The sequence below is a fragment of the Topomyia yanbarensis genome, chromosome 2 (assembly GCF_030247195.1).
Source record: "Topomyia yanbarensis strain Yona2022 chromosome 2, ASM3024719v1, whole genome shotgun sequence".
In the NCBI taxonomy this organism is placed as follows: domain Eukaryota; kingdom Metazoa; phylum Arthropoda; class Insecta; order Diptera; family Culicidae; genus Topomyia; species Topomyia yanbarensis.
Window position 1 is genome coordinate 388,673,277 of NC_080671.1, and position 24,509 is coordinate 388,697,785.

Consider the following 24,509-nt stretch of genomic DNA (forward strand, 5'->3'; position numbering starts at 1 on the left):
ATTATTGGTCGATTAATTTTTTTAATGCGCGTAAAATTTTAATTTTAATTTATTTATTCCATTTTGGCGACAAGCGGCTTCAAACTACAACTTAACCAAAAATACTAATTAGCATTGAAATTCATGGGTCAAAGAGCAACAATATATTGTGCTGCCAATTGTAACTTTGAAATTCACTTCTAGGGGGTGTTGAAACACCATTAACTTACGTTTTTGGAAGTCTTACATTCACGATCATATCTTTGAATAATTTGAACAGATCAGTTGGAAAGATTAGATCAACCGCGGGATTACGAATTGAACGTTGTCATTCGTGCCGGATTCGCTCTATAAATACTTTTAGATTGTCTTGAGTTCAAGCAAGAAAAGGCTTAAAACAGTACCGGCCACAAACTGTCTGAAGAGAAGGAGAGGTTTAGGTACACTATATGCGTCTCTCCAACAGATACTAGATCCATGAGAAGTTCTATGAATTCTGATAAAGGATCCTTTAAATTAAACTTGGTAGAAGCAATTCCGTCTTTATGCATGGGAAGACTGGGCCAAGGCCAGGGGCCCCGAGATTTTGGGGGCCCACATTTAGCATGAATATAAAATAATTCTAAAGACTATATTTTAAAAAATTGCTTCACTCAGATCAGTAGCAGCTCGAAATCACGCATTGCACCGTATCCCGTGTGATCAAAATTTTTAAAAAGCATCAGAGCGGCAGGAAACGAAGCATTTCATCACTATTGAACCAATTCAAACGTCAATCCAACATTTCCATTCATGTTTTAATTTATTTTTAATAACAGTGCAACGTTTGGTACACCACGTATATAAAGATCGTGTTATGGCTGTCTTCGACACAACAGTTTGTTCAATAGGGATTCTGTTATTATTATATTAAATTCGGCCATCTGTAAGCAAAGTGGAATACTGGTTGGGTGGTCAGATTACACCATCTGGGAAGACTATAGCGTAGTTGGTAGGTCAGCTACACTGTACGCAGCTCACCTGAGTTCGAACTCCCACCGCCGCAAATAGTGTGTTAGGCCGTTTGCTACTACAGGTCAAATCGGTCAGGAAAACAAATAACTTTTTAAGATGCACTCAGATTATCTTTCTTTTTCGACAATATTTGGACATCAGGTTGTGAAAATCTGGAATAGTCTTTGTTCTCCATAAACTTTGAATCCCACTTTATATTTTGTTGAATATGTTCGACACGGTTGACTGATTTGGCTCAAATATGAAAGAGTGTCTCAGCATGGCATGAGGTAGAAGTGATTCTTTGATGCTGGGAATCAGTTTTGGATCATGCTCATTCTCGACAGCTGTTTATACCAATTCAATTAAAGGGGCCCTTAGCTCAATAGTGCCAAGGTGCCCCGAGTAGTCTAAAGACGGCCCTGTGTAGAAGATTGTGAAGCCAGTATTAGCCATTCGCCGAAATTCTACTGTATACCGAAGTGAACGATCATCATAATCAGATTGAGATGGACGTTTTGTATTTTCTGTTACTGCTCTCAGAAAAACTTTTAAACTAATCGATTACTTCGATTAATCGATTATTTCTTGGTTTTAATCGATTACGATTAATAGAAATGTAAAAAATAATCGATTAGCTACTAATCGATTAATTGGAAAAATCGGACATCCCTAGCTGTGATATGTCTCTTAGATTTGTCAACATATCTCGACAAACATGTCAAATGGTCCTAAGTGCAAATGAGAGCCTCTCTTTGTTTACTTCTCTTTCGATTATTACGGTGTCATCCTAAAACTTTTCAATATTGTTTCAGGATATATCGAAAGACTCTGATTTCGACTAGCTTATTCTGCTATGAGTTGAGTAACAAAGTATAAACTGCCGAGTTATTAGCGAAAGAGAAAGTAAACAAACAGAAACTATCATTTGCATTTAGGACCATTTGACATGTTTGGCTAGATATAGCTCGTCGATTCTACAAATTCGAACTACAAATGTTCTTCCATATGGATTTCAGAAGTATCCTCTTTGGTAATATTATGGTCTTCAACGAAATGTTCCTCAATCGTTTGATTTTCGACATTCATTGGTTTGAACATTTTTAAATAATTTGGCCAAAAAGAGCAGGCGACCCGAGATGCATTATAGTATAGGTGTTCACATTTGTCAAGTTTGAGTGTGTTGGTTTGTTGCTAGTGAAATTAATCATGGCGGCCCAGGACCGCGAAGCACATAATCAACAAACCGACCAATCGAAAAGAAGCTTATAAGCACGTGGTAAAAATAAGTATGGCGTCCGGGATCGCAAAAGAGCAAATGTTTACATCACTAACCAATCAGAATGAAGTATGAGACCACGTGCTTCTGTTTTCTTCTTCATTCTTCTTGTTTGCCCGAAAAAAGTGACAGCTGATGCACACATAGAAAAAAATGTGTACACCTGTATACACCTCGCAGGCGACCTACCGTTACGAAATTTTTCACTTTTTGATTATTTTAACTCGATAAACAAATAGCTGTCAAGAAAGAAAATCGAGGGGTGTCCAAAATAAGATGATATCAATTTTTTGACATATTGTGGACACCAAAGGCGTTGTTTATGTATTTATTTAAAGGCTCGCACAGAATGAAGCCGATTCTACCTATCGAACATGTCGATCGTGATCCGACAAATGGGCGTAACTAACAAATGTACACAAACAGAGATTTGATTAATATCTGAAAGAGGAGTAAAAATACTTTATAAAAAATATAAAAACTAATTTATAAATATTTCACACTTCATGAAAATCAATAAAAAACAAAACGGCGAATCCGACTTTCAACTGTAAACAAAATGCCAGGCGGGTTACGCCTCTGCATTTCTAAGGTAGTGTATACAGGCGAAATTGACAGCATCATTGTTTACAAGGTCCGTAAACAGAATCGCCCTAAACAAAAACCAAATGCTTGTTACGCTCAGGAGGAATAACAAATTTTCCCCTCCAGCGAGCACGGCGAAAGCCACATTTGATTTTTGTTTTTTGGCGACACTGCAGGGCGAAATTGAGAGTCGTCAAAACAAGAGGGCGACTCGAAAATGGCCTAATCAACATTTCATAACAACACTCGGCGAAATAATTTTTTTTCAATTTTATCAACGAAATCGTTATTATATAAAAAATTTTAGTTATGCTTCCGAAAACTAGTATTATTTTAATATGTTGCAATATATTTGAAAGCGCAGTATGCAATCACTGTTAAAATACGATTTAATTTTCTGAAGCGAATTTTCAAAACTATTTTTCTCGATTCGATATCTTTGCGACTTCGGCCCTTTGGTCGATTCATGATAGATGTCACCGGCTACCTATCGTGCAAAGTAAACAAACGTACTTCTTTAGCTATGCCCCTATGCGTGCCCCCAAGGGAACTATTGTTATTGGCGGGAAAAATATTACAATAATAGGAGTGAAACACTAATTGTTTATATATTTACCTTTTCTCATTTCTTATATTGCTTACAAAAATCAACAAGTTAACAATAACGTGATGAATACACATTTTAATTGATTCGTCGAGCCTCTACAGTGCCATTGAACTACTTTCAGGATTATTTTCCCTTGATATATTCGCAAACGTTATTGTTCTGTCATAGTGAAATGGATTTGGTACTGTTCTATACGAGTGTCAAGTTCATCCGAGATAAAATGACCCGCTTCAAATGACCTGAGTCCTGCGTAGCCTCGAATTCTTTGAATAAATTTAAACAGTTTATTAATTGATTATTAAGCATTTAATAAATCAGATAAAATGATGCTTGAAATGATTTTCGCTGGGATGTTTCGTTTGCCACGATAAGTTGCTTAATTTTTCATTCAGTATAAATTTATTCTGTAATTTGATCGAAATCACTCAAAGTTACAGCAAATATTCCGGTTGCCAGAAAAAAATAAATAGTCTGTATTCTACGCAGTGTTGCGCATTCCTCTGTTACGGGACTCTATATTGTATACAGACTCTAGTGGACACCATTTATTTAAGATTTTTTAGATAAAACCTTACAAAGAAAACCTTTTCAAACACGTTACATGCATAATACCAAATCAGACAAACTAATTAAATCGATAAAAAAAATATTATAATTCAAGAGTGCTGATTCAAATGGTACTTAGTGACAAATGTAAACAAACTGAGTTATTTGCAGCGCAGCATGTGATTACAACAAAGCTAACTAATACCGAAAGCCAGGATTCATTATACCCAGTACTTATCAAAATAACAAGCATTATATAAAAAGTCGCATAGTTTTCATGATCACATTTTGAAATTTTGCACTTGAGACCTTTTAAATTGAAAGGACCTATGCGTGAAACATTTCAAAACCTCTGCACCTGTTCATAGGCGCCATGCAAAAACGACGCAAGATTCTTTTCATTCTATACAGGGATGCCACATGTTTTTGTGAAATGACTGTAAAAGAATAATGAAAATGTCTGTAAAAATCTGTAGATGGTTTGTAAACTCTATTTACAATAGAATATTACTTCAAAATTAGATTGAAATTCGAATACTATTGTGAGGAATCACTTGTATTCGAATACAGTTGTTATAGTGCAATTTTGCTAAACACTTTTACTCTTTTAAAAGTCTGTAGATTGCTGGCTACGTCTGTAGGAGGCTATCAAAAGTCTGTAAAATACAGACATGTCTGTAAATCTGACATCGCTGATTCTATATGTTTTTCCCACTGCACATAGGTACTTAGTAAAAACGTCCTAAGCATCTAAATAAAAGAAATTATTTTCTTCTGTTCATGCGACTTATTTTGGAAGTTGAATTTAGAAAGTATATAGTTTGTGGCACTATAAACTTGATTCTAACCGCACTGCGCACTTGCTATTCTTCTATTGAATTCTTCTCATAAACTGGTTAGCTCGACTGGTCTGTCTATCAAAGTACCATCTCTATCACTTGAAATACATGTGTTTTGACAGCTCGCAGTTTTCAGTAGCAGTTTGATCAGTCGCACTTTGAAAGTGCGGAATCCAGGTTGGTGGGAATTGCGCAATAATAAATTAAATGATAATTGGAAAGCTTATGTATTCTAAAGTAACATGCCATTCATTGGTTTAACCACTTCCAGCTAATGGTTTGTTAATATAAACTAAAGTTTCCCGCAATTTTCTGAATAAAGCCTTATGTGCAGCGTCGTATGATTCTTAGGCCCGAAAAAAGACCTATGTGAAAGGTCCTATAATTTTCAAAAGGACGCATCATTCTAAAGCGCTTAAAAAATACATTAGCACTAAACATTTCATGTTTTTAGTATTATTTACCTAAAGAGCATAGTTCTTAGACTATATTGGCATAATAGGGATCTTTAATTTGGAAAAATTGTGCCAGTTTTTCATATGTATTGGTAGCGGGTGTCCTTACGAGTACACTCATATCATTCTTAAACCTTAATTATTCTTTTATGATTTTTAAATTTAAAAAAACCAAATTAAACTCAACCAGCAAACTGACAGTTGCCCTACTAAATGACGCATCTGCAAATATCTCGTTCGCCTCATTGTTAACCGGGACAGCACCCCACACAGCATGATCTGGTACTTTGTCAATCCGCTAGCAACCTGCCATCTCAAGTTTCATCTGCAAACTATGGTAGATCTGATAAGGCAACCTATAGGGTCGTGCAAGTCGCATGGGTTTGGATGTGTTATTGTCCTAAAAGGAAACAAACTAAAAAATGTTTTTTTCAATAGTTTCGGGCCAAAAAATTGAAAAAGGACTGAGATATTAACTCACGGTACTAATCTGCATCAGAATATGCCTTAACCCGCACACCCCTAAAGATCCCTATTGTTCCATCACAACACATTTTTGTTCTCTAGTAGGGAATTGTTTTAGGTTCATGAAACTTCAGCCTCGTTTTTCTCAGTTCGAGCTCAATGTCACTTAGGACCTTTTGAATAAGTACTCTTGATATTGTACATTTAAATCCAAGATGGAGAGATCCGTCTTGATTTAAATCCAATTTGAAAATGTATCATTTCCACCGGTTCCTCTTGACTATCGTTGAAACATGAAACGTTTTCGGTGATATTTTTGAAAACTGTGGATTCTGTTTAATTTTAAACAATTTGAGATGAAGCAATGATATTGAAACTTAATAGACAACCCAAGGAATGTAATTGCTGCATCAAACCAAACAAATTGACCTTTCTATTCCCGTTGAAAAAGAAAAGGCGCTGAATTATTTCGTGATGAAAACAAAATATTTTGCCGTGCAAAAATCGATTGAGGTTAGGTATTTCCTGATGAAAACAAACCAATTTCCTTTGACTTGAGTTTGCATCTGTGGTTGTAAATGAGCTGTCAGAAATCTTAATGCAGAGAAACTTGGCAGTGTATAGGAGGCAAATACATTAACAGGGTCCAAAATGTGTAGGGCTCCAAATTATCTGCTAGCTGGGGCTGAGAATTTTTGGCGGCGGTTTTTCTCCCGATACCGATATCTATTTTCGCGAGCTATTTAGATGCAGTCACTCCGACGGAGTTATTTATCATCGCCTGTGAAATCTATCCAGACAATGATATCCTCTCCGCTGATCGACCGTTTCTGATGTGTAACTGTTCCAGCGAAGACTTCATAGCAAGAAGACTGGCAACTCTGTCCAGAATCTGGAGACAGTAACAGCAACGCCACTTGCGGGTAAAGGGGGTACTACCCATAGTGATGCACATACACATATACACTTTTACATTAAGCTTCCTACCTTCATACGATAGAGGTGCTGCAACCTCTGTCTCCTCATGTTTGTAATGGGGGAGGGAAAGAGATATCAGTCTTCTTAATATGTAGTCTTTGCTGGAACGATAAAGGAAAACGGATATTCGGTATGCACGAAAATAAAAGCGAACACTGCAAATAAGGGCGATCGACTAAGTTTAAATATTAACGACCTAATTTTATTCAAAGCTTATGCCTGCCCGAACAGAAGTGATACAGGCCAAAAAACATAATTTACAGCGATATTTAGAAGTTCACCTGTACACGGAAGTGTTTCTGCAGTTTGTTTGCCTTTACCCCTACTTGCTGTATTAGTTTGGCCTGTTGTCTCTTCATTACGTGCATATCCCGGGCATTCCGAGCCGCTGCTTCCTGTTGAGTGGATGTCCATCCGAGGGCACGATATTCGGCCAGAACTTTGTGTAGACGTTGGGTAGACTTTTTCACCACCAGGGCACGGTTTGGATTAAGACGCTGCTTGTAGTATCGTAACAACGAACGGTGACCGATTACGGCGCCCGACGGAAGCACCATTTGGTAGTCATCGCCGTCTAAGATTTGAGGAGCTTCAATTTCAGCGTCAACATCCATTTCTTCATTCTTTAAAATAAAAAGGAAAAATAATAATCATAAAATTCTTAAATGTAGTACAAAGAAAACGTACGTGATCCGGATAGCTGGTACTGTAATCGTAATAATCAACATATTCTGCCAGTGCGGCCCCTTCATGCAACATCTTGCAGTGACCTTTCTCCACCATATGATTCCTGACGGCATCCAAGGAATAGAACGTCCTTCCCTTCTCATTGCACCAGATGCAGATAAAGTCCCTGCAAATCTTCTCCGCCAAATACGTCAGCAAACCTTCAACATCGATACAGTACTCTGCATCAGGAATAAAAAACGAATGTTTCACGCTCATATGCTTGATGTTTTTAATTATATCCTCGCTGTGGTTCAAGCAGAACAAGCAATCGTTGTTCTCGATCGGGTTATCCCACTCCTCGTCCCACTGCTCCGAGTCTACCTCCTCTATATCTTCATCCATCGGTTGTTCCCCTGTAGCCACATTTTTATTAATCCGAGTTGATTTGACGGCCACATCCTGCTCTTTTGCATTGGGTTCTTGTTCCAGGTACACCTTCAAGTTGTCCTTGTGCTTCCGGCTGTCCAGATGATTGTCATGCGCGTTTTTTGACTTGAAAAGTTTCTTGCACGCCTTACAGTAAAGCGACTGATCCTCGAGTGCTGCAGCATCGGCGCTTTTCTGCTGAATGATACGCTTCTCGAATTCCTCAACACTCACCGGAGGGAGCTCCGCAATCTTGCGCTTCAGATTGTAGCGATGCCAGTCGGTCTTGTAGTGTTCTCGTTGCATTTCCGCATTCTGGAAACGTACACTACAGTTCAGACAGGTGTAACTGCAGGCGGTGGACATTTTTGATTCGAAATCAGATCAACCTTCGCAAATTTTTGAGAATTATACTTCCTACAATGAAAACGAAACGTGTTTAGTATTTCCCGTTGTGAAATTATTTGGCAAATGTCATTGATAAAAAAATATTTTGTTGATCTTTTAACTCACACGCTCAGTACGTAAAGGGTTTCTGTGAGTTAATTCGAGGAAATTTACACTGAAAATGATGAAAGAAATTCAAGTTTTTTTTTTGAAAATATCTCTCAAGTAAGGGCCGGAAAGCCAACGGGCAATACTCGACAAACATATGATTAGGGCTTAAAGCCAACTGTCAAAATCCACTTTGAATGGAAATTCCGGGCAAACCAAAAGTTTTCTCTTTCATAAGGGCTCCTTACACGAGGCGCTAGTAATGTCATTACTGAGCAATAATGTCACTTTTAATGATCGTGTAAGGTGAGTAATGACGGAATTCCCATACAATTCTAGTAATGACACTACTTAGTAATGACACTTTTATTGCGCGTGTAAGGGCCCCTATAAACTGTTGTGAACTGTGTTCGACTAGTAACGGTTTGTCTGGAATTTCCATTCAAAGTGGATTTTGACAGTTGGCTTTTAGGCCGTAATCATATGTTTGTCGAGAATATTCTCTTTTAAGGCTAACCCGAATAAAAATATACAATAACAAAACCATGATTTTCACTGTGATAGTACAGTAATTTTACAACAATTTACAGTAAATTATAGAGTTATGCTACAATACAAAAAACAATAAACTTTAACTTTTATACAGTAAATTTCAATGTAAAATCGACTTTTACAGTAAAAAAGGAGGGTGATTATGTACACGCAGAAGGATCAGGCCTTTTTGAAACAACAAAACGGTGTTCCCAATGCGATGATTTGGCCACCTGTTCTAAATGTTGTTCATTTGATTTTGTTATTGTTTGTCATTTATATGACATATATTGTTTTTTCAGCCGTCAGTCGTCACACATACTAATGAAAAAAATTAGAACAGCGTTCTATTCGTGTTTCAAATTGTGGAAAATTTAAAACAGAATAGTCGAGCTGTTTTAAATGGGATCCAAAAAAGTGCTCGAAAAATAGAACTGCATCACACACACACTTAGCAAAAAACAACCAACGCCAACTATTAGGTTGAAAGTAAAACTTTTAAATTAATCAAGAATAATAATCAAAGTAAAAGTTTTCCTTTTAAGCAAATGAAGAATAGTACTCAAAACAAAAGTTTTATTTTTAAACTAAGGGTATGCGTTGGTTGTTTTTTGCTAAGAGTGAAAAACTCTTATTTTTACCAACATTTTTTTTTCTGTGTGCAGGGCATGTTCAGGAGTGTTTCAGTTGTAGATTCATAATTTTGACAGTTCTATAAAATAAAACCGAAAATTTTAAAACTAGAACTTGCTGTTCCCAGTAGCAGTGTTAGCGGGTGTTCTATTCAGTTTAAAATTCATTTCCCGTCATGCCTTCAGCGTTATTGCATTTAAATTTGTTTTTCCCCAGTCTATCGGGTCCAAGTGTCTGTGCTGAAAACTTTGCATGTATTTAAAACATAGTTCTAAACGTGTTTTAAAGTCAGCAACAAATAGAACGACGTCGTATAACAGTTTTAAATTTTGAAACAAAACTGTTCGAAATTATAAAACAAAACGCTCTGTTGGGAATGTGAATGTTTAGTTCCAGTTCTACTTTGAAAGTCCTATACAAAATAAAACGCTCCTGAACATGCCCTCAGCATTGCGATCGATCTGTTTTAGCCGGTGATGTAAAACAGAACAACCCATATAGAATACATCAGCGTTGCGAACAGCCTTAGTCTGTGGTATTATTCTCAATCTAACGATATGTGTGGATCGATTTTTCTAGGATAGGAAAATTCTCGACGAATCCATTTGTGTGCGGTATCAGCTTTGATTTTTAGTGCCTTACGATTTGTTGACGTCTAAATTTTATCTAATCGTGTATGCTCCTCTTTAGTTCGCATAGGCCCCGGAGCCACTGCTTTTTTATTTGCATGCACAACTGCCAGCTGTCACATCAATAAACAAATCAACATATACCATTCCATTCGGTTGGATTCCGTGAACAAGGGGATTATTTATTGTTGCATGTAATTTTGTTCTGTTCCTATTCGAATACAACATTTCTTTGTTCTCCGAACGTATGAGTAGGCGTTTATCGAATAGTTTGCACCACAAATGGATAAGAGTATTGGAAAGGTGAGTCATAACGTTTGAATTGTCGCTAAATCACTTGCTTGGCTCACACTCATTATTTCACTGTTGCAGGATAAACGTCGTCTTGATAAACGCCATAAGAAACCTCCACCGGTGAAGACGGGAAGTAAAGGACAAACCCAGAAAGAGTTCAAAAATAACAAAACTGTTCCTTCATCCGAACCGCTACTTGTTTATGACGATCGCTATTCGAAGCGTAACATCGAACCAAATTGGAACACCCGACAGGATTTGTCCTCCGATTCCGAAAACGAACAATCGAGAGCCGCTGACTTTGAGGATTTACTACGGGTGCCCCACTCAGTCAGTGGACACTTCTTTTTGAGCAACGAGAAACATTGGGTAAGCGAGGCAGCCGAACCAGCGATCATCAGCGGAAAATCTAATCAGCAGTTCGGAAACTACTTCAAAATCGATACGAAACATTTGAATGCCAGTTTGGCCACGATACCATTCTACGAGAGAAACGGATATCCGCCGGACATTTTTACCAATCAAGACATCAAGTCTATGAAACTGAAAGCAGAACTTGAGGAAATAAAGTATAAGAAACTTATTGGTAATTTGAATACAAGTCAAAAAATGGCAAACAGACCGAAATCACCGCCTGCTAAGTGCCTTATTGGAGCCGATGCATTGCCTTCCCGCCCGTCACAGGAAAGTGCTGCACCGGTAATTATGCAACCACCACAGCCGGTTCCTTGCTTGATAGGACCGTTGGCACTGCCACCGGAGCTGAGAAACGATCCCAACGTAACAGGAAGCTATGCCGCGGCGGGTGGAATTGCAGACCGATTGAGTGAGGTAACAATCACCACTGTTCCAGTGACCGAGGAGTCTGTTCCTATTAGGACAGATGCCACCGTGCAAGATTTACCTAATGCCGGCAGAAAAGAGGACGTTGAGAAAACGGAAACGAAAGAAGATATGCAACAGTGGCTTGATGACATTTTGGATATGTGAGCTTAGTCGGTATTTATTCAATAAAAAAACCCTTTTAACATGAATATTGCACTTTATCTCTGTTGCTAGCGCATTACAAATTTAGCGGTGCAGTAAAAAATTTGGTTGAGAAAGATCAGAATCCATGGTAGCAGAATCTTTCCATGCGCTTAAACCTGCTACAATTTGTTCCAGATCGGTTTTCAGTTCATCTGGCCATGTTGGATTAAACGTGAAGATGTCGTTAGTTATAATAGTAAGATATTCGCTCACATCGTTAAAAACTTCAGCCCGGGAGCGTACCTGAGCGGTCTGAAGTGAAATAAAAACGAAAAACGTATAATAATATAATATCACGGCTTGCACATTGAATTATCCATGCTTACAACTTGATGTAACCCAAGCAGTACGAATGACACAAGGCAAATTACAATTTTTTCCATCATTTTATTGTTTCAGTTATGAACAACCTTTTCTAGTTATAAATGAGCTGAACTTTCTGTATCAAAAGGAAACAAAAACAAACTCGTGTGTAAAGTTTGTTTCGCTTTTTATACGCGGAAAAAGCAGACCAGGGTGCACATTGTTAGTAAACTTTAATTAAGCTGGATTTGTTTTTATAGCTCGCGCAGATGTTGATTAACAGATTCAATCGATGGAACGAATGTTTCAAGCATTACAGATTTTTAGTTGATTTTAGGATGCAAGTTTAATTCTGCCCTTTTTAAAAACAATTCCATCCAACAAGTGCCCTGTACGGTTTTGGGAGAAACCAGTTGTAGTTAGTGTAGGGATGGAGACGAAGCAAGAAGTATTAAGTTGTGTTGCTAGGCTCGGACACGACAGTTAGGATGAACATTTATTCATTAATTTATACTTAGAAACAAGAAAAGTTCAAATATTATCAAATAGGGCAGATGAAGGTTATTGTACCTTTCGACTTCAAGTCGTGATTTTTTTTTATAAAAACGGACGAGGTACAATTGACACAGTTTCTGCTTGTCCATCCTCCTAAGGCGCCTGAGTGGTTTACCAAGAATTAAAGCCAAATGTATACTTTTCCGATCCGATTCAGTGATGGTTCAGTACCGTGCATGGACGCGAATATTCTTTCATACAATTCCAATGCGAGCATTCACACTTGTCCGGGATGGTACCGTGCCGGACGAGTGTGAATGCTTGCATTTGATTTATCTGAAAAAATATTGGTGTCCGTGTACGGAACTGAAACGGATAGGATAGGTGTAAATAATGCTTAAAACATCTTACATGCTATATTATTGACCCCTTACCGTTTGTTGCGGGCGTTGCTTTGTGCGGATAGTGCCTGTTTATAATGCTGTAGTTGAATAAATGGCCTTTGATTTCATGAAATTTTTTTGGGGTAATGGAGGGCAGACCTACAATGTCACGACTGGGTGCATAACAGATTTTCGTTGAATGAATGGGTTCTTACATATGTCCTACGTATGAAACTTGCTTTTTACATCTTTTCTTAGTTTACACGTAAATCTGGAGTCCCTCAATGTGGCAACATGGGACCCTCTTGTTTGTACTATTCACCAACGATGCTGCTTGGTGTAGCACGTAGCCAGATAAAAATTTCGGGAGGTGCCCAAGAGTTTTGAAATAAGCATACCGGTTTTCAAAACATCTGCCAGAAACGATGCTTCGATATGCATTGAAATTAAATTTTTTTATGCCGATCTATGTTACGATGTCGGTATATGTCTATATCATCATTTGTAGCTTTTTGAATGCGACAAAGCTTTTACTCAGGGGCTAACACGAGTTTTCTTGAAGTCGATCGAAATTATGTTATCCCGTAGCACGGGAACTTTTGATTCCTTTGGAAGACTCATTTCACTACGCACTACGGGGGCAATGATACAATATTGTTTGTGCACTGGATGTAGAACAAATCGTTGGCTTGCTTCACTGGTGCCTATAGCGTAGCGATTTTTTGATTCTATTTTGTACGAGGTCAGAAGATAGACGGGCAAGCAGGTTTATTGCGAATAGATAAGAAGAATGCTAAGAAATAATTAACTGTTTCAATGCACCAAATCAGAAAGTCAAAAAATGAAGGAAATGAAGGAGAGGGTTCTGTTTTTGTCGCTTCTTACGACATGGGAGCAGGAGAGCAGCGGATCAGTTCTTGGTTTCTGCCTCCAGGTGCCACATGGCCCCTAGACTTGGTTTGTCTGGAGCAAGATGACAGTAATATCATCGATTATCAGACATCCAATAAACGATAAATATGCATAATCGAAGTATTTATTGTATTGTGGGAAAATTATATCAAAATAAAATTGTTTGATGAAATCTCCACGAGCCATTCGAGTGATTGATTTGCTTGTTTGTTGTTGTTTTACTTTCGGCTCGGGTGCGTTGGCTACGCCAGGTTGCTTTGCTTCATTTTAAGTAGAATGCGTCATAGGTGAAGAAAGCTTTCTTGTGAACGGTGAACGAACGGTTCGCGATCAAGGTTGATCCCAACATCTCTGGCAATGATTTGGTGAATAAAGGGAATATCATCTGCTGCACTGTTGGCGAATCCATCTCCGTAATGTGTCACAAATGTTACCGCGAAAATAAACAACCCAATCGAATCCCCATACAACAAACGACGTTCTAAATCCAAGCATGTATGCAGTACGACCTGAAGCCGTCTTCACGCATGGGTACACTTGGCCAGGGGCCCCGTACTGCGAATTGATATAAATTCATACTAAAGGCTGTATTCGAACATTCGATTATTTGTAACTCTTTAGTAGGAAGCTACAAATGGCGGAAATTTCAATTGAAAGTCAAAGCACAGAGAACAGACATCCATGATCGAACAAAAATATTAAAAAAAACGTGTGTAAACATTTGAATTAATATACGATAAATACTAGCGCCGCCACATCTACTTATCCCAACTATCCGTCAAATCCATTCGGGAACCGGTTCCAAATCATGAATGGATTCAGTATGGAATCTTGCTCAAAGAAAACAACCGATTCCGACTCTATCGGTTGATGCATTTGAGCTGGAATTCATACTGGATCCACTCAGAAGTCCGAACCGGTTCCGGACTAGTTTGACTTATGTGGTTTTTGTTTGAGGCGAAACTGAGTCAGTTCCTAACCCCAACTGCTGTCAAAATGAATGAACTGACAGCGGTTGGGGTTAGAACCTGACTCAGTTTCAGGTTCAAGCGAAATCGCCATTAGAAAAACTCTAGTAAGAGAACTGCGGAGAGAAAAACAGCATTTTTGGCAACGTATGCTCCGGCATTGTATGGCAACACGTCCAATGTTGTAAGGATAGGCAATGTCGATTGGATTCGTTTTTTGACAGCTAAACGAGAATCCAATCGATCCAAAATGGAGTCTCCGCAGTTCTCTTTCTAGAGTTTTTCTAGTTTGACTGGGTAGAGGAATAACCGCTGTCAATTCAGTCGAACTCAGCGACAACAAAAATGACGAAAGTAGGGCACCTGGTTTAGATATCTCAACTACCTTGGAAACCGTTAGGGATTTTTACACAAGTTTAATGCTGAAGATGGACGTCTGTTCTCTGTGGTCAAAGGTTATATTCGAATTGTGTCATCAATATCCATCAATATCCCAATGCTTCTTATCGATGAATCGGTAGTAGAGCAGTTCGGAATCGTACATTAATTTATATCATATGAGATCAAATCGTTCAAAGTGCATCATACAACCAAGCGGAGTGATACAAGCAGAAAACGGGGCACAGTTAAACCAGGATAACATTGAACCAATTTAAGCATCACTCCAAAATTTTGATTCGATTTTCAATTTAATTTAAGCCAAAACAATGAGATGTTTTGGTCAGGGTGGCCAGACCTACCGATATATCGGTAGTCCTACCGATTTTGGTCTTTCCTACCGATTCCCAGACGACCAAGGCAAAACTACCGATATTTTGTTATTCCTACCGAAAACTACCGATTTTTATTGATTTTGGACACATCCTACTCAACATTTATTTTTTGGGTTGGATTTGGTCAGAGATCTGTGTTGTCAGTATTTTACAATTCTATGTCAATACTACGTTTTTGGGACAACAACCCGGCCTACCGATAAACTTTTAGTGACCCTACCGATATTAAGGAATTCTATCTGGCCACCCTGGTTTTGGTCCACACGCATACAAAGTTTGGAAGGGACCGAACGGTTTCGACAAACAGAACACAATGGCCAACAAAACTGTGTCTGGCAAACGTTCAGCTGATGTGGACCTAAAGGGTGTCACACACCAAATTGTATCACGGAAAAAACACTGTAGAAAATTACATAGTTGACCGATCATTTTCAAACTTTGAGATAAAAACGCTTTTAATCCACCTAACAGTGTGATGAGACATTTCTTATAACTCTTATCACTCTCTTCGGATATTATATCGTTTGAGAACATTTAGAACTTGATGCTTCGCGATGTTTTTGATAACACATACTACATGGGATAGTGGCAGGACTCAGAGAATCGCTCAAATCAGCATAGGACAACATCAGTGCTAGAAATCTCAAACCAAATCAATGGGAAAGCGAAAAAATGGCCAATAAAATAGACATACAAACGAATTATTGCTAATGCTCTGTTAATAAAATATCTAAATTCCTCAATAAATGTATTGTGGTGGGAAAACTGAATTTTCCTAAAGGGGTTATGTATATTGTACTGAGCCAAAAAAATCGATTTTTTTTAATCGATTTGAAGTTTATACTTTACTCAAATTTACAACGCGACTGAGAACTAAGAAATCAACGCTTTTTCTTGAAAAAAGCGATAGTAGCAGTGATACCATTCAAAGAAAAGCAACAGTGAATATTTCCAGACTAGGTTTTATTTCCTATTTAAGAACTATTGTGTTTTATATTCTAGATTGCATGATTCAGTGATCGAAACCCAAAACTTCATAAAGTATTTGAAATTATTAAATTAAAATTTGATTTTGCTATTGAAATTGACAAAATTATAGTATCGCCCCTTTGGCGATTGTTTACTTTTTCGGTCCCACCTATCAGCATTGAAGTATCGCCCTTACGTTTTTTACAATAACTACAGTTTTACACCACCGATTTCGCCCGGGTTTTTTCAATGGCAATCATTGTTACTATTTACAGCTGGTATCAGCTTGATAATCCTAAAAAATTCGAAAAAACAGTTTCGCCTCTAAACTGCTAGCAAAAAAAGTATCGCCCTGATTGTTTGCATGGAGCGTGGAGGGCGAAACTTTAAATAAACAAACAAAAATACAGTTTCGCCCGTTGTATTTTTTGCTGTAGTTTAAGAAAGCAAAATCGTAGAATCCAAATTTTTAGGTTAATTTGTTGCGTTTCAAAGCCCTCATTCGCATGTATGAAAAAAAGCCTTATGTTTATATTTGTAAGTATCGCCCTTTTCACAAAAAAGCGTTGAAATGGAATCGCAGATCCTGATATCACGCTATCTCTGACGTGCATGCGTGCATAGTTCCAAATTTTACTTCGACTTCGACTTTTTCTAAAGGTGACTTCCCAGTAGTATCCTTGATTTGAATTATTATCGCTAATCCTAATGCCAAAGAACAAATAAAAACCTCTTGAAAACGAACCGTTTGGGAAAATCATCATCATTACTGGAATTTTCATTTTCACGAAACTTTCCGATAACCTTCCGTCACTTGCGTTAATGCACTGGGTGCACAGTGCTCTGAAAACCTAGCGAAATCGTCTTAGGGCACCAGCGGGTCTAAATCAGGGCTATCTATGCGGCGAGTTAAATCTGTAAAGAATACTAAAAATTAATTTCTCTTCCATAATTTTCAGTTCAGCAATTCGAGAGATCGTGCTCACCGCAAGCCATGAAAAATAGACTACGTTGTGAAGCGATGGTCATTATTTATTAAAAAATCACGGTTAAATAAAAAATTAAACAATTAAAAAATTTCAAATAGTTTTTAATTTTCACAAACTTACTAGGAAAAATTGTTTAATAAGCTTACGTAATATTGTGTAGGAAAAAAGCTGAAAGTTTCAGTATTTTCTCTATCTGCAACATATAAACCCTTAAGTATACCAATTAAATGGTATACGAATTGGAATAAGTTCGCCAAATTTTGGAAGAAGTCTATAAAATAACCCCTTGAAAGCTACCTAAAAATTGTTGTAGTTCGATGCAATAAAAAAATCCCCAAAAATGAAATGTACCTATTAATGTGAAATAATACATACAATAAAGAATAATACATACAATAAAGACCCATTTTTATCTATCTCATGGTGTATTTTAGGCGGACAAAATGGGGACATTGACTAAATCGGGCAATTTTTTTTCTTTTTAATAAACTGAAGCTGTTAAAATATTCTTCCCGTCCCTTGATGTAATCTGATAACTATTTCTGATTATGATGAACTTTTTATTTTTACATATTTCCATCTTCATGATAAGGAAAATATGCGCAAGAAAGGATTTACTCGAATTCAGTCTTGTTCGTCTGCTAGAGCCCATCAAACATATGTTCGTATTTGGCTGATAAAATCGGGGTTTCAATGTATTATAATAGATATTCAGCATTCGAAGAAGTTTCTTGTGAACGAGTGTAGAACGACTTTGTTTCTACTTGCTTGCCAGAAATTCGGTTTGGTGAAAATCGATCATACTGTCCAAACGGCATAATTCCGAAACCGTAATTTTTGAAGTTTTAAAATTATGCAGAAATAATTTTTCAGAAAATAGTAACAGAGTTCGTGTTGTCTTTAGCGAATTTGTTGAGACTTTATTGTAGTCATTAATATTAACCTGAGAAAATTCACCATAAATACTTCTTGGACGATATACCGTCAAAATGATTTTATCAAATGATGCGCTGTTTAACGTTTGTAAAACTCATCGAAGATACTAAACCTCCGAAATTGGCGGTTTCAAAATGATGCTATCTTGACCTTAAATTACTGTATTTAAACATTTGACCTATACATATAATTGGTCATACAACAAAAATCAAATGCTCATCAAAATCGATCAGAACCTGCTAGAGTCGAATGGAAATCGTCATTTTTCATAAATTTCTCTCTACATTCGGAAAGTGTTATCCTCGTTATTAATCATATTACGTTTTCGTCTCGACGCATTCCCAAAATAAAAACCTGTTTTAATCCACCTAGTGGTGCAATTGTGCTTGTCTCATTTGTCCAGACTACGATTCCATGGCTGGTTGTGTTCAATACAATGGTTGAAATGAATATTACCTGTTCAGTACGATTTGCACATACATACAATGGATCGACAGCCACGATCTTGAGATACTATGTGATACTGAAACATCGCTTGAAACCAGCGGCGCATCATGGAGAAAGATCCGGGAGGTCCAGGCCCTGCCGAACATTTTCAACTTGTTAAGAAATTTTAAACTAGTTTTAATTTTAAAGTAGCAACCCCTCACTGCATACTCCCTCCGGGCCGGTATGATTGACGATTTTTAGAGTGATTGCATAACCTTTCTATATTAGAAAGGCAAAAATGTACCAAAGTCCAAAAAAGTCAATTTTTGTCAAACATCTCAATGTTTCATGCATTTTAAAGTCATTTGGCATCAAAAATACAAATTTGATTTTGAAATTTTTCATTTCATTTGTGCAAATCGATCCAGCCATCTCTGATTAACAAAGGTTACATTTTTTTCCACATATACACATACACACACATACATACACACACAGATATTTTCCGATCTCGACGAACTCAGTCGATTGGCGTATGACACTCGGCCCTCCGGATCGGGATTAGACTGACGAATTTTAGAGTGAATGAGAAAAGCAAAAACATTTTTAGCAAATGTTGAAAGTTATGCATTTTTTGGTGAGCAGTTCTATGTTTCATAGACATTAAATTAATTTTAACTTCGCTTCCTATTAACTAAAGACCCTTATTACAGTACATTTCTACAAAAACGAGCTCAATTTGAAAATAAATCTGAGGATTATGATTGATTACAGAACTCTGGAATTTTCTATTGGAATGTTTCCAGGCAGGAATTTGATATTGATGCAATTAGACAACTGTGAAATCAAGACCAATAGATCAGTTACATATCAGGACCCTATTCCGACAATTTATCAAAAGTCCTCATGATGTTTACAACAACAGGTTATCAATGTACGGATCAAATAATTGTTATTGTAATATTGAATTAAATCAGTCTGCATCAATAAATTTTCAACTTCAATCCAATATTTTTTTTGGGTCTGGTGGGGGGGGGGGGGGTGGTGGTTGTATGGTGTTAAACCCCAAAACCTTCTCTTGGCTACGCCGTTGCTTGGAGTTATTTATTTCGCTTTTCATTTTCCGATATGTTTCAGATCGATCCGATGGTTATTAAGTTAGAAAAAATGCAGTCAGAAGGTTCGCACAAATGAACATTTTTGTACTGATAAGTTATCAAGTTCCTTCCAGACAACTTGGAAGTGTTCGGTGATTATTTCTAGCGGTTGTAGATAGAAAAATGAAATACAAAATTCGATTTATCGAAATAATGTTTGGCTTATTTCAATGGATTATTACTATATTGAACAATAAATAGGCGACAAAGAGTAATCCACAAACAACAAGCCATAACTTTTAAAGTATTCAAAATAGATATTTGAAGTCTTCAGTAAAGTTATTCGCAAAAGTAAGAGCTACAAATTTGCTGAAGGCATCATTTCGATATAATCACTTCCAAGAAAATTTGTGAAAATATCTCACTCATAGGGGTATTAATCAGCAAAAGCACAATACCAAAAGAAAGGTCATATTGCCTCCATTAAATTCTCCGAAGATACTATTGACCTAAAATAAGCCGTTTTGGCGTTAATAATAGATTACATGTTTTTGGTCATATTTCTGGCAATGGGAAATGATAAAAATCTTTCGTCCGCATTTAATGTTAAATATCTCTTTTGATAATAGTCCGATTTCAACAATCTATAGCTTGTTCGAAAGGTATTCGTTAAAGCTGTCTAAAAACATATGAATTGTTAATCTATATTGTCAATTTCGGGAGATAATTCAAAAAAACTGCAAAAAACGCCATTTTTACGCATTCAAACATTCATATCTTGGTAACTAAACATCAGAATCAAAAACAAATTGATAGCGTTCATACTGTTTTTTAGTTCTTTCATTTAAAATTGGTTTGGTTAAGATCGGTTCAGCCATTGCTGAGAAACACGAATGAGAATTTGTCCGTTACATACACACACACACAGACACACACACACACACAGACATTGTCCCAAATCGTCGAGCTGAGTCGATTGGTATATAAGACTCGGCCCTCCGGGCCTCGGAAAAAATCTTGAAAGTTTGAGCGATTTCTATACATTTCTTTTATAAGAAATGTAAAAATGTAACCCATTAGTAAGTTTTTGACATACATCTGGCTGCAGCTTCTTCTTCTACGGAAACCCACTTTTTCTTCATGTCTTCCTCATATTTGACCTCATTGGGATGGTTCCGTAGTACCTGCTTCATAATTGCCTAGCATTTTTGATGGGCCTTAGTTCCGGTGCGTTGGGGGGAGGGTCTTGTCCTTGGGTACGAAAGTGACCCCGTTGGCTTCGTACTACTTCAGGACAACATTTGAATTGTGGCACGAAGCTAGATCTGGCCAGAAGATTGTAGGGCCCTCGTGTTGCTTCAACAGAGAAGGCAGACGCCTCTGTAGACACTCCTTGAAGTAGATCTCCCCGTTTTTAGTCCCGGTAGTCATGAACGGCGCGCTCCGTTCGCGCACATGAGCATGTCAAATCATATATTTACTGGCAAACTTTTTTCGTCCGGAACATCAAACTTGTGCTGGTCGGTGAAGAACAGTAGCCCCGTAAGCTACCGGAAGTCCGCCTTGACGTAAGTTTCATCATCCATGATGAGACAATGTGGCTTCGTCAGCCTCTGGGTGTACAGTTTGCCGGCCCGTAACTTTCCTACCGTATTTTACGTTCGTCATGATTTGGAGCCATATACGTACGTATACAGTCTCTCCTGGTTTTTTGCTCTCTGAACGAAGGACTTGGACAGATTCAACTTTTTGGTAACATTCCTGATCGAAGCATTGGGATTCCGCTTAAAACGCTTTCACTACACACTTGTGATCCTGATCACTAATAAAACATCCATTCTGACCGCATTCTTCCTTTCGTTCGACGCGTTTGGTAGTAACGTTTAATCACACGACTCCCCGTTGACTGCAAGATTCCGAGTTGTTTTCCGATGTCCCGATGAGAGTGTTGAAGATTTTTCAGGTGCTTGCGCAAAATCAATTCGCGGCGTTTCTTCTCGGGTGACGCCATTTTTTTCAATTTTCGAGAAACTGACATCGATTTAATTACAGTGTAAATAATACACTCTAAACTACTTCTACCGAAATTTTCAAGAGAAAATACCCAACGTACCCAACGGTAAGGTTTTTTCCGTGATGAAATTTATGTGGGACACCTTTTTTATGGTTTTGTCAAAGAGAATAGTGAAAGAGACGAAGAGTGAAAATCAGTCAAAACGGCAACACTCCCTTTATGATGATTTCAACACTAGAATTTTGGCAACCGCTTCTACAGGCAGCACTTTAAATGACTCCTATTATATTTTGAAAACAAACCGTATGTCGATCGATGGATTTGTTTATCAAACGATGTGCATTTCGAAACAAAGAGATGAAATAATTCTAAAGCTTATTTTTACTCATACATATACTCTAGAATGCACCTTACAATCACGATTGAACTAAATTCTGACGAAAATTCAAATTTCTTTTTTGATAGAAGTATAATACTTATCTCCTCCAACTCAGGCATGAGTAATGTTTATTTACATTGCACGATTGGTCTGCTCAATAAGGTATTTTTGGCTTCACACTATTCGTCTCTTTCCCTATTCTCTTTGGGTTTTGTGTATTCTCAATTGCGTTATCATTAACTTTTTCTGCACTAGAAACGCCATCGAATATGACTACAATATATCTAAAAATCGTCTGCAACGTGTTGACTGTATTAAAAACCTTGGAGTAAATTTTGAATTACAGTAACTGTACGGTAATTGTGCTGAGACGGAAGCCCAGTTAGCGAATGCCGCTCGATAACTGGGCCAACGACACTGGGCTGATCAGTCAAATGTTAAATATCACGGGGTGCGATTTCGATGCTAAAGAATAATCGGAAGTTGATGTTAAGGTTACTAAGTCAATGAATTAATAGGTTACCGAATAATATGGACAAATACCTCTCAATGCTTGCTCAGTGAAGAGGTGAATAAATCGGCGAATCGCTAATTTACGAGGCAAATATTTCACTTTACTGATTGATGAAATTTAATTTAACAATATTGTTATTCATTTGTCAGCATTGTATTCCATTCGCTTGGTCCTGGTTTGTTTTGACACAAAAATGTCAAAGCATGTTTGACGTCTATGTTTTATTGCTTTTTAACCGGGCTGCGGCCCCGTTACCGAACGCCCAGTTAAAAAGCATCCCAGTTAAAGAGCGCTCAGTTACCGAAGGATTGCTTTATTTGTGTGCCTGAGCAAACTCCTAGTTCTGCGTGATGTCCTGCAAGAGAAGAAGTTCTGACTAAGCTGATAAGAATCAATAAAGTAGAAAATTGGTTTAGCTTAGCAAGGCAATGAACTATGCACTATGCTATATTTCTCCTAAGTGGAGAAAAATTTGGGTAATTTTTTTTTCTTCATTAAAACTCGATCCGTAGATCCCGGATATGGTTAGTTATCGTGTGAATTTATTTTCGTGCACTCGACTTCTCACCGGAATTTTTCTTCACGATCTTTCGTGTCGTAATGTTGCTGATCCCATACTGCGTCGCCGTTTTCCTCATGGAACCCACTGGATTACTGGATTCCTTCTTTTGATGGCAGCGATAACACATAGATGATTTCACGTATTTAAGTATGTTTATTATCAGTTTATTGCGTGTCCAAACGACAAAGATGTGTCAGTTTTCCATGCAAGCGGTGGTAAATGTGCGTTTGGCCTAAAACAACTTTAAATTCTACCGTATTAGACATCCGTGACACAGCATAATTATTACATCGTTAACCAATATAGTAAATATTAAAGGTCTTAAAATGCGTCCCTGCGAGATTCCCGATATTTATTTTATCAAAATCGCGTTATTCGCAAAGTTCGATGAGATAAATAAGCAGCAAGTCATTTGGTCAATCGGTTAGATGCACCAATTCTTGCGAGCTTTCCTTCCTTACCTACATATACTGTTTACAGTACTAGCACTTGAGAAGAGATGGAATTGGTCACGACAGGACATCATTTTGCATAAAATTCTACTACGTAAAGTGGCACATATTTATTAGTGGAAAATGGAAATCACTTGCCTCTACCGCTGTACATGAAGGAGGATGGGCCCGCACCGCCGGTCTGGTTTCACTATTGCGACACATTTGATTTAATTAAATTCCCTCGTGGTATGCCCGGAAAAACAACGGTTAACGATAGTGTGGGAAGGGAAAGCGGGATGTTTGTTACCGGTAACAGAGAAGGCTACTCTGATACAGATAGTATTTATTGACTTCATCAGTTTCAGTGGCGGAGTAAGCATTTTCCGTAGAGAGTGAGTGGGGGTAGATAAACGCGGTCTATAAATGAAATCAATACAAAAAGTGAGGCAAACGTATTTGTATTTGTGTATCAATAATTATTATAAGAATTATTATTAATTGTTTCTTAATGAGATAAACTGAACATATTTAATAGAGTGACAGCATATGACGACGAAACTAATGGCATTTTTGTTTTTGACAGCGGGCTACACCGATGTAGTCCAAGATGATGAAGTAGGAGATGAAAACATTCGCCATTTTAAGTGTGTTGGTTTCTTACTAGCGAAATTATTCATGGCTTCAGGGCAGTGGCGGATCTAGGGGGAGGATCTTAGGGGTCCGGACCCCCTCCGAAACTTTTTTACTTGTTGAGAAATTTCAAATTAGTTTCAATTTTATATAAGGCCATTACAAATCTTTTTTAAAAATTATGTCCAAGTACAAATTTTTTTCTGAAGGGGGGGGCAAACAAAAAATAAATATTTATTTTAATAAACACAATTTTTTTTCTTTTTGCATTTTCTTTCGATTGTTCTCGT

The 24,509-nt window shown here is 37.5% G+C and overlaps 2 protein-coding genes and 1 long non-coding RNA gene across 3 annotated transcripts; 1 reads left to right on the forward strand and 2 right to left on the reverse strand.

Moving 5' to 3' along the window:
- Positions 1-6,906: 6,906 nt before the first annotated feature.
- Positions 6,907-8,300, reverse strand: LOC131684762 (cytoplasmic 60S subunit biogenesis factor ZNF622). The gene is made up of 2 exons (XM_058967898.1): positions 7,414-8,300; positions 6,907-7,349 (listed from the first exon to the last, which is right to left on the reverse strand). Exons 1-2 carry the CDS (start codon positions 8,185-8,187, stop codon positions 6,996-6,998), a joined length of 1,128 nt encoding a protein of 375 aa, XP_058823881.1. The 5' UTR covers positions 8,188-8,300; the 3' UTR covers positions 6,907-6,995.
- A 1,947-nt stretch (positions 8,301-10,247) lies between these two features.
- Positions 10,248-11,437, forward strand: LOC131684763 (uncharacterized). Its single transcript, XM_058967899.1, has 2 exons — positions 10,248-10,412; positions 10,482-11,437. Exons 1-2 carry the CDS (start codon positions 10,392-10,394, stop codon positions 11,391-11,393), a joined length of 933 nt encoding a protein of 310 aa, XP_058823882.1. The 5' UTR covers positions 10,248-10,391; the 3' UTR covers positions 11,394-11,437.
- Positions 11,426-11,884, reverse strand: LOC131684764 (uncharacterized). The gene is made up of 2 exons (XR_009304681.1): positions 11,759-11,884; positions 11,426-11,684 (listed from the first exon to the last, which is right to left on the reverse strand). It is a non-coding gene; the product is annotated as an uncharacterized LOC131684764 (long non-coding RNA).
- Positions 11,885-24,509: the final 12,625 nt, after the last annotated feature.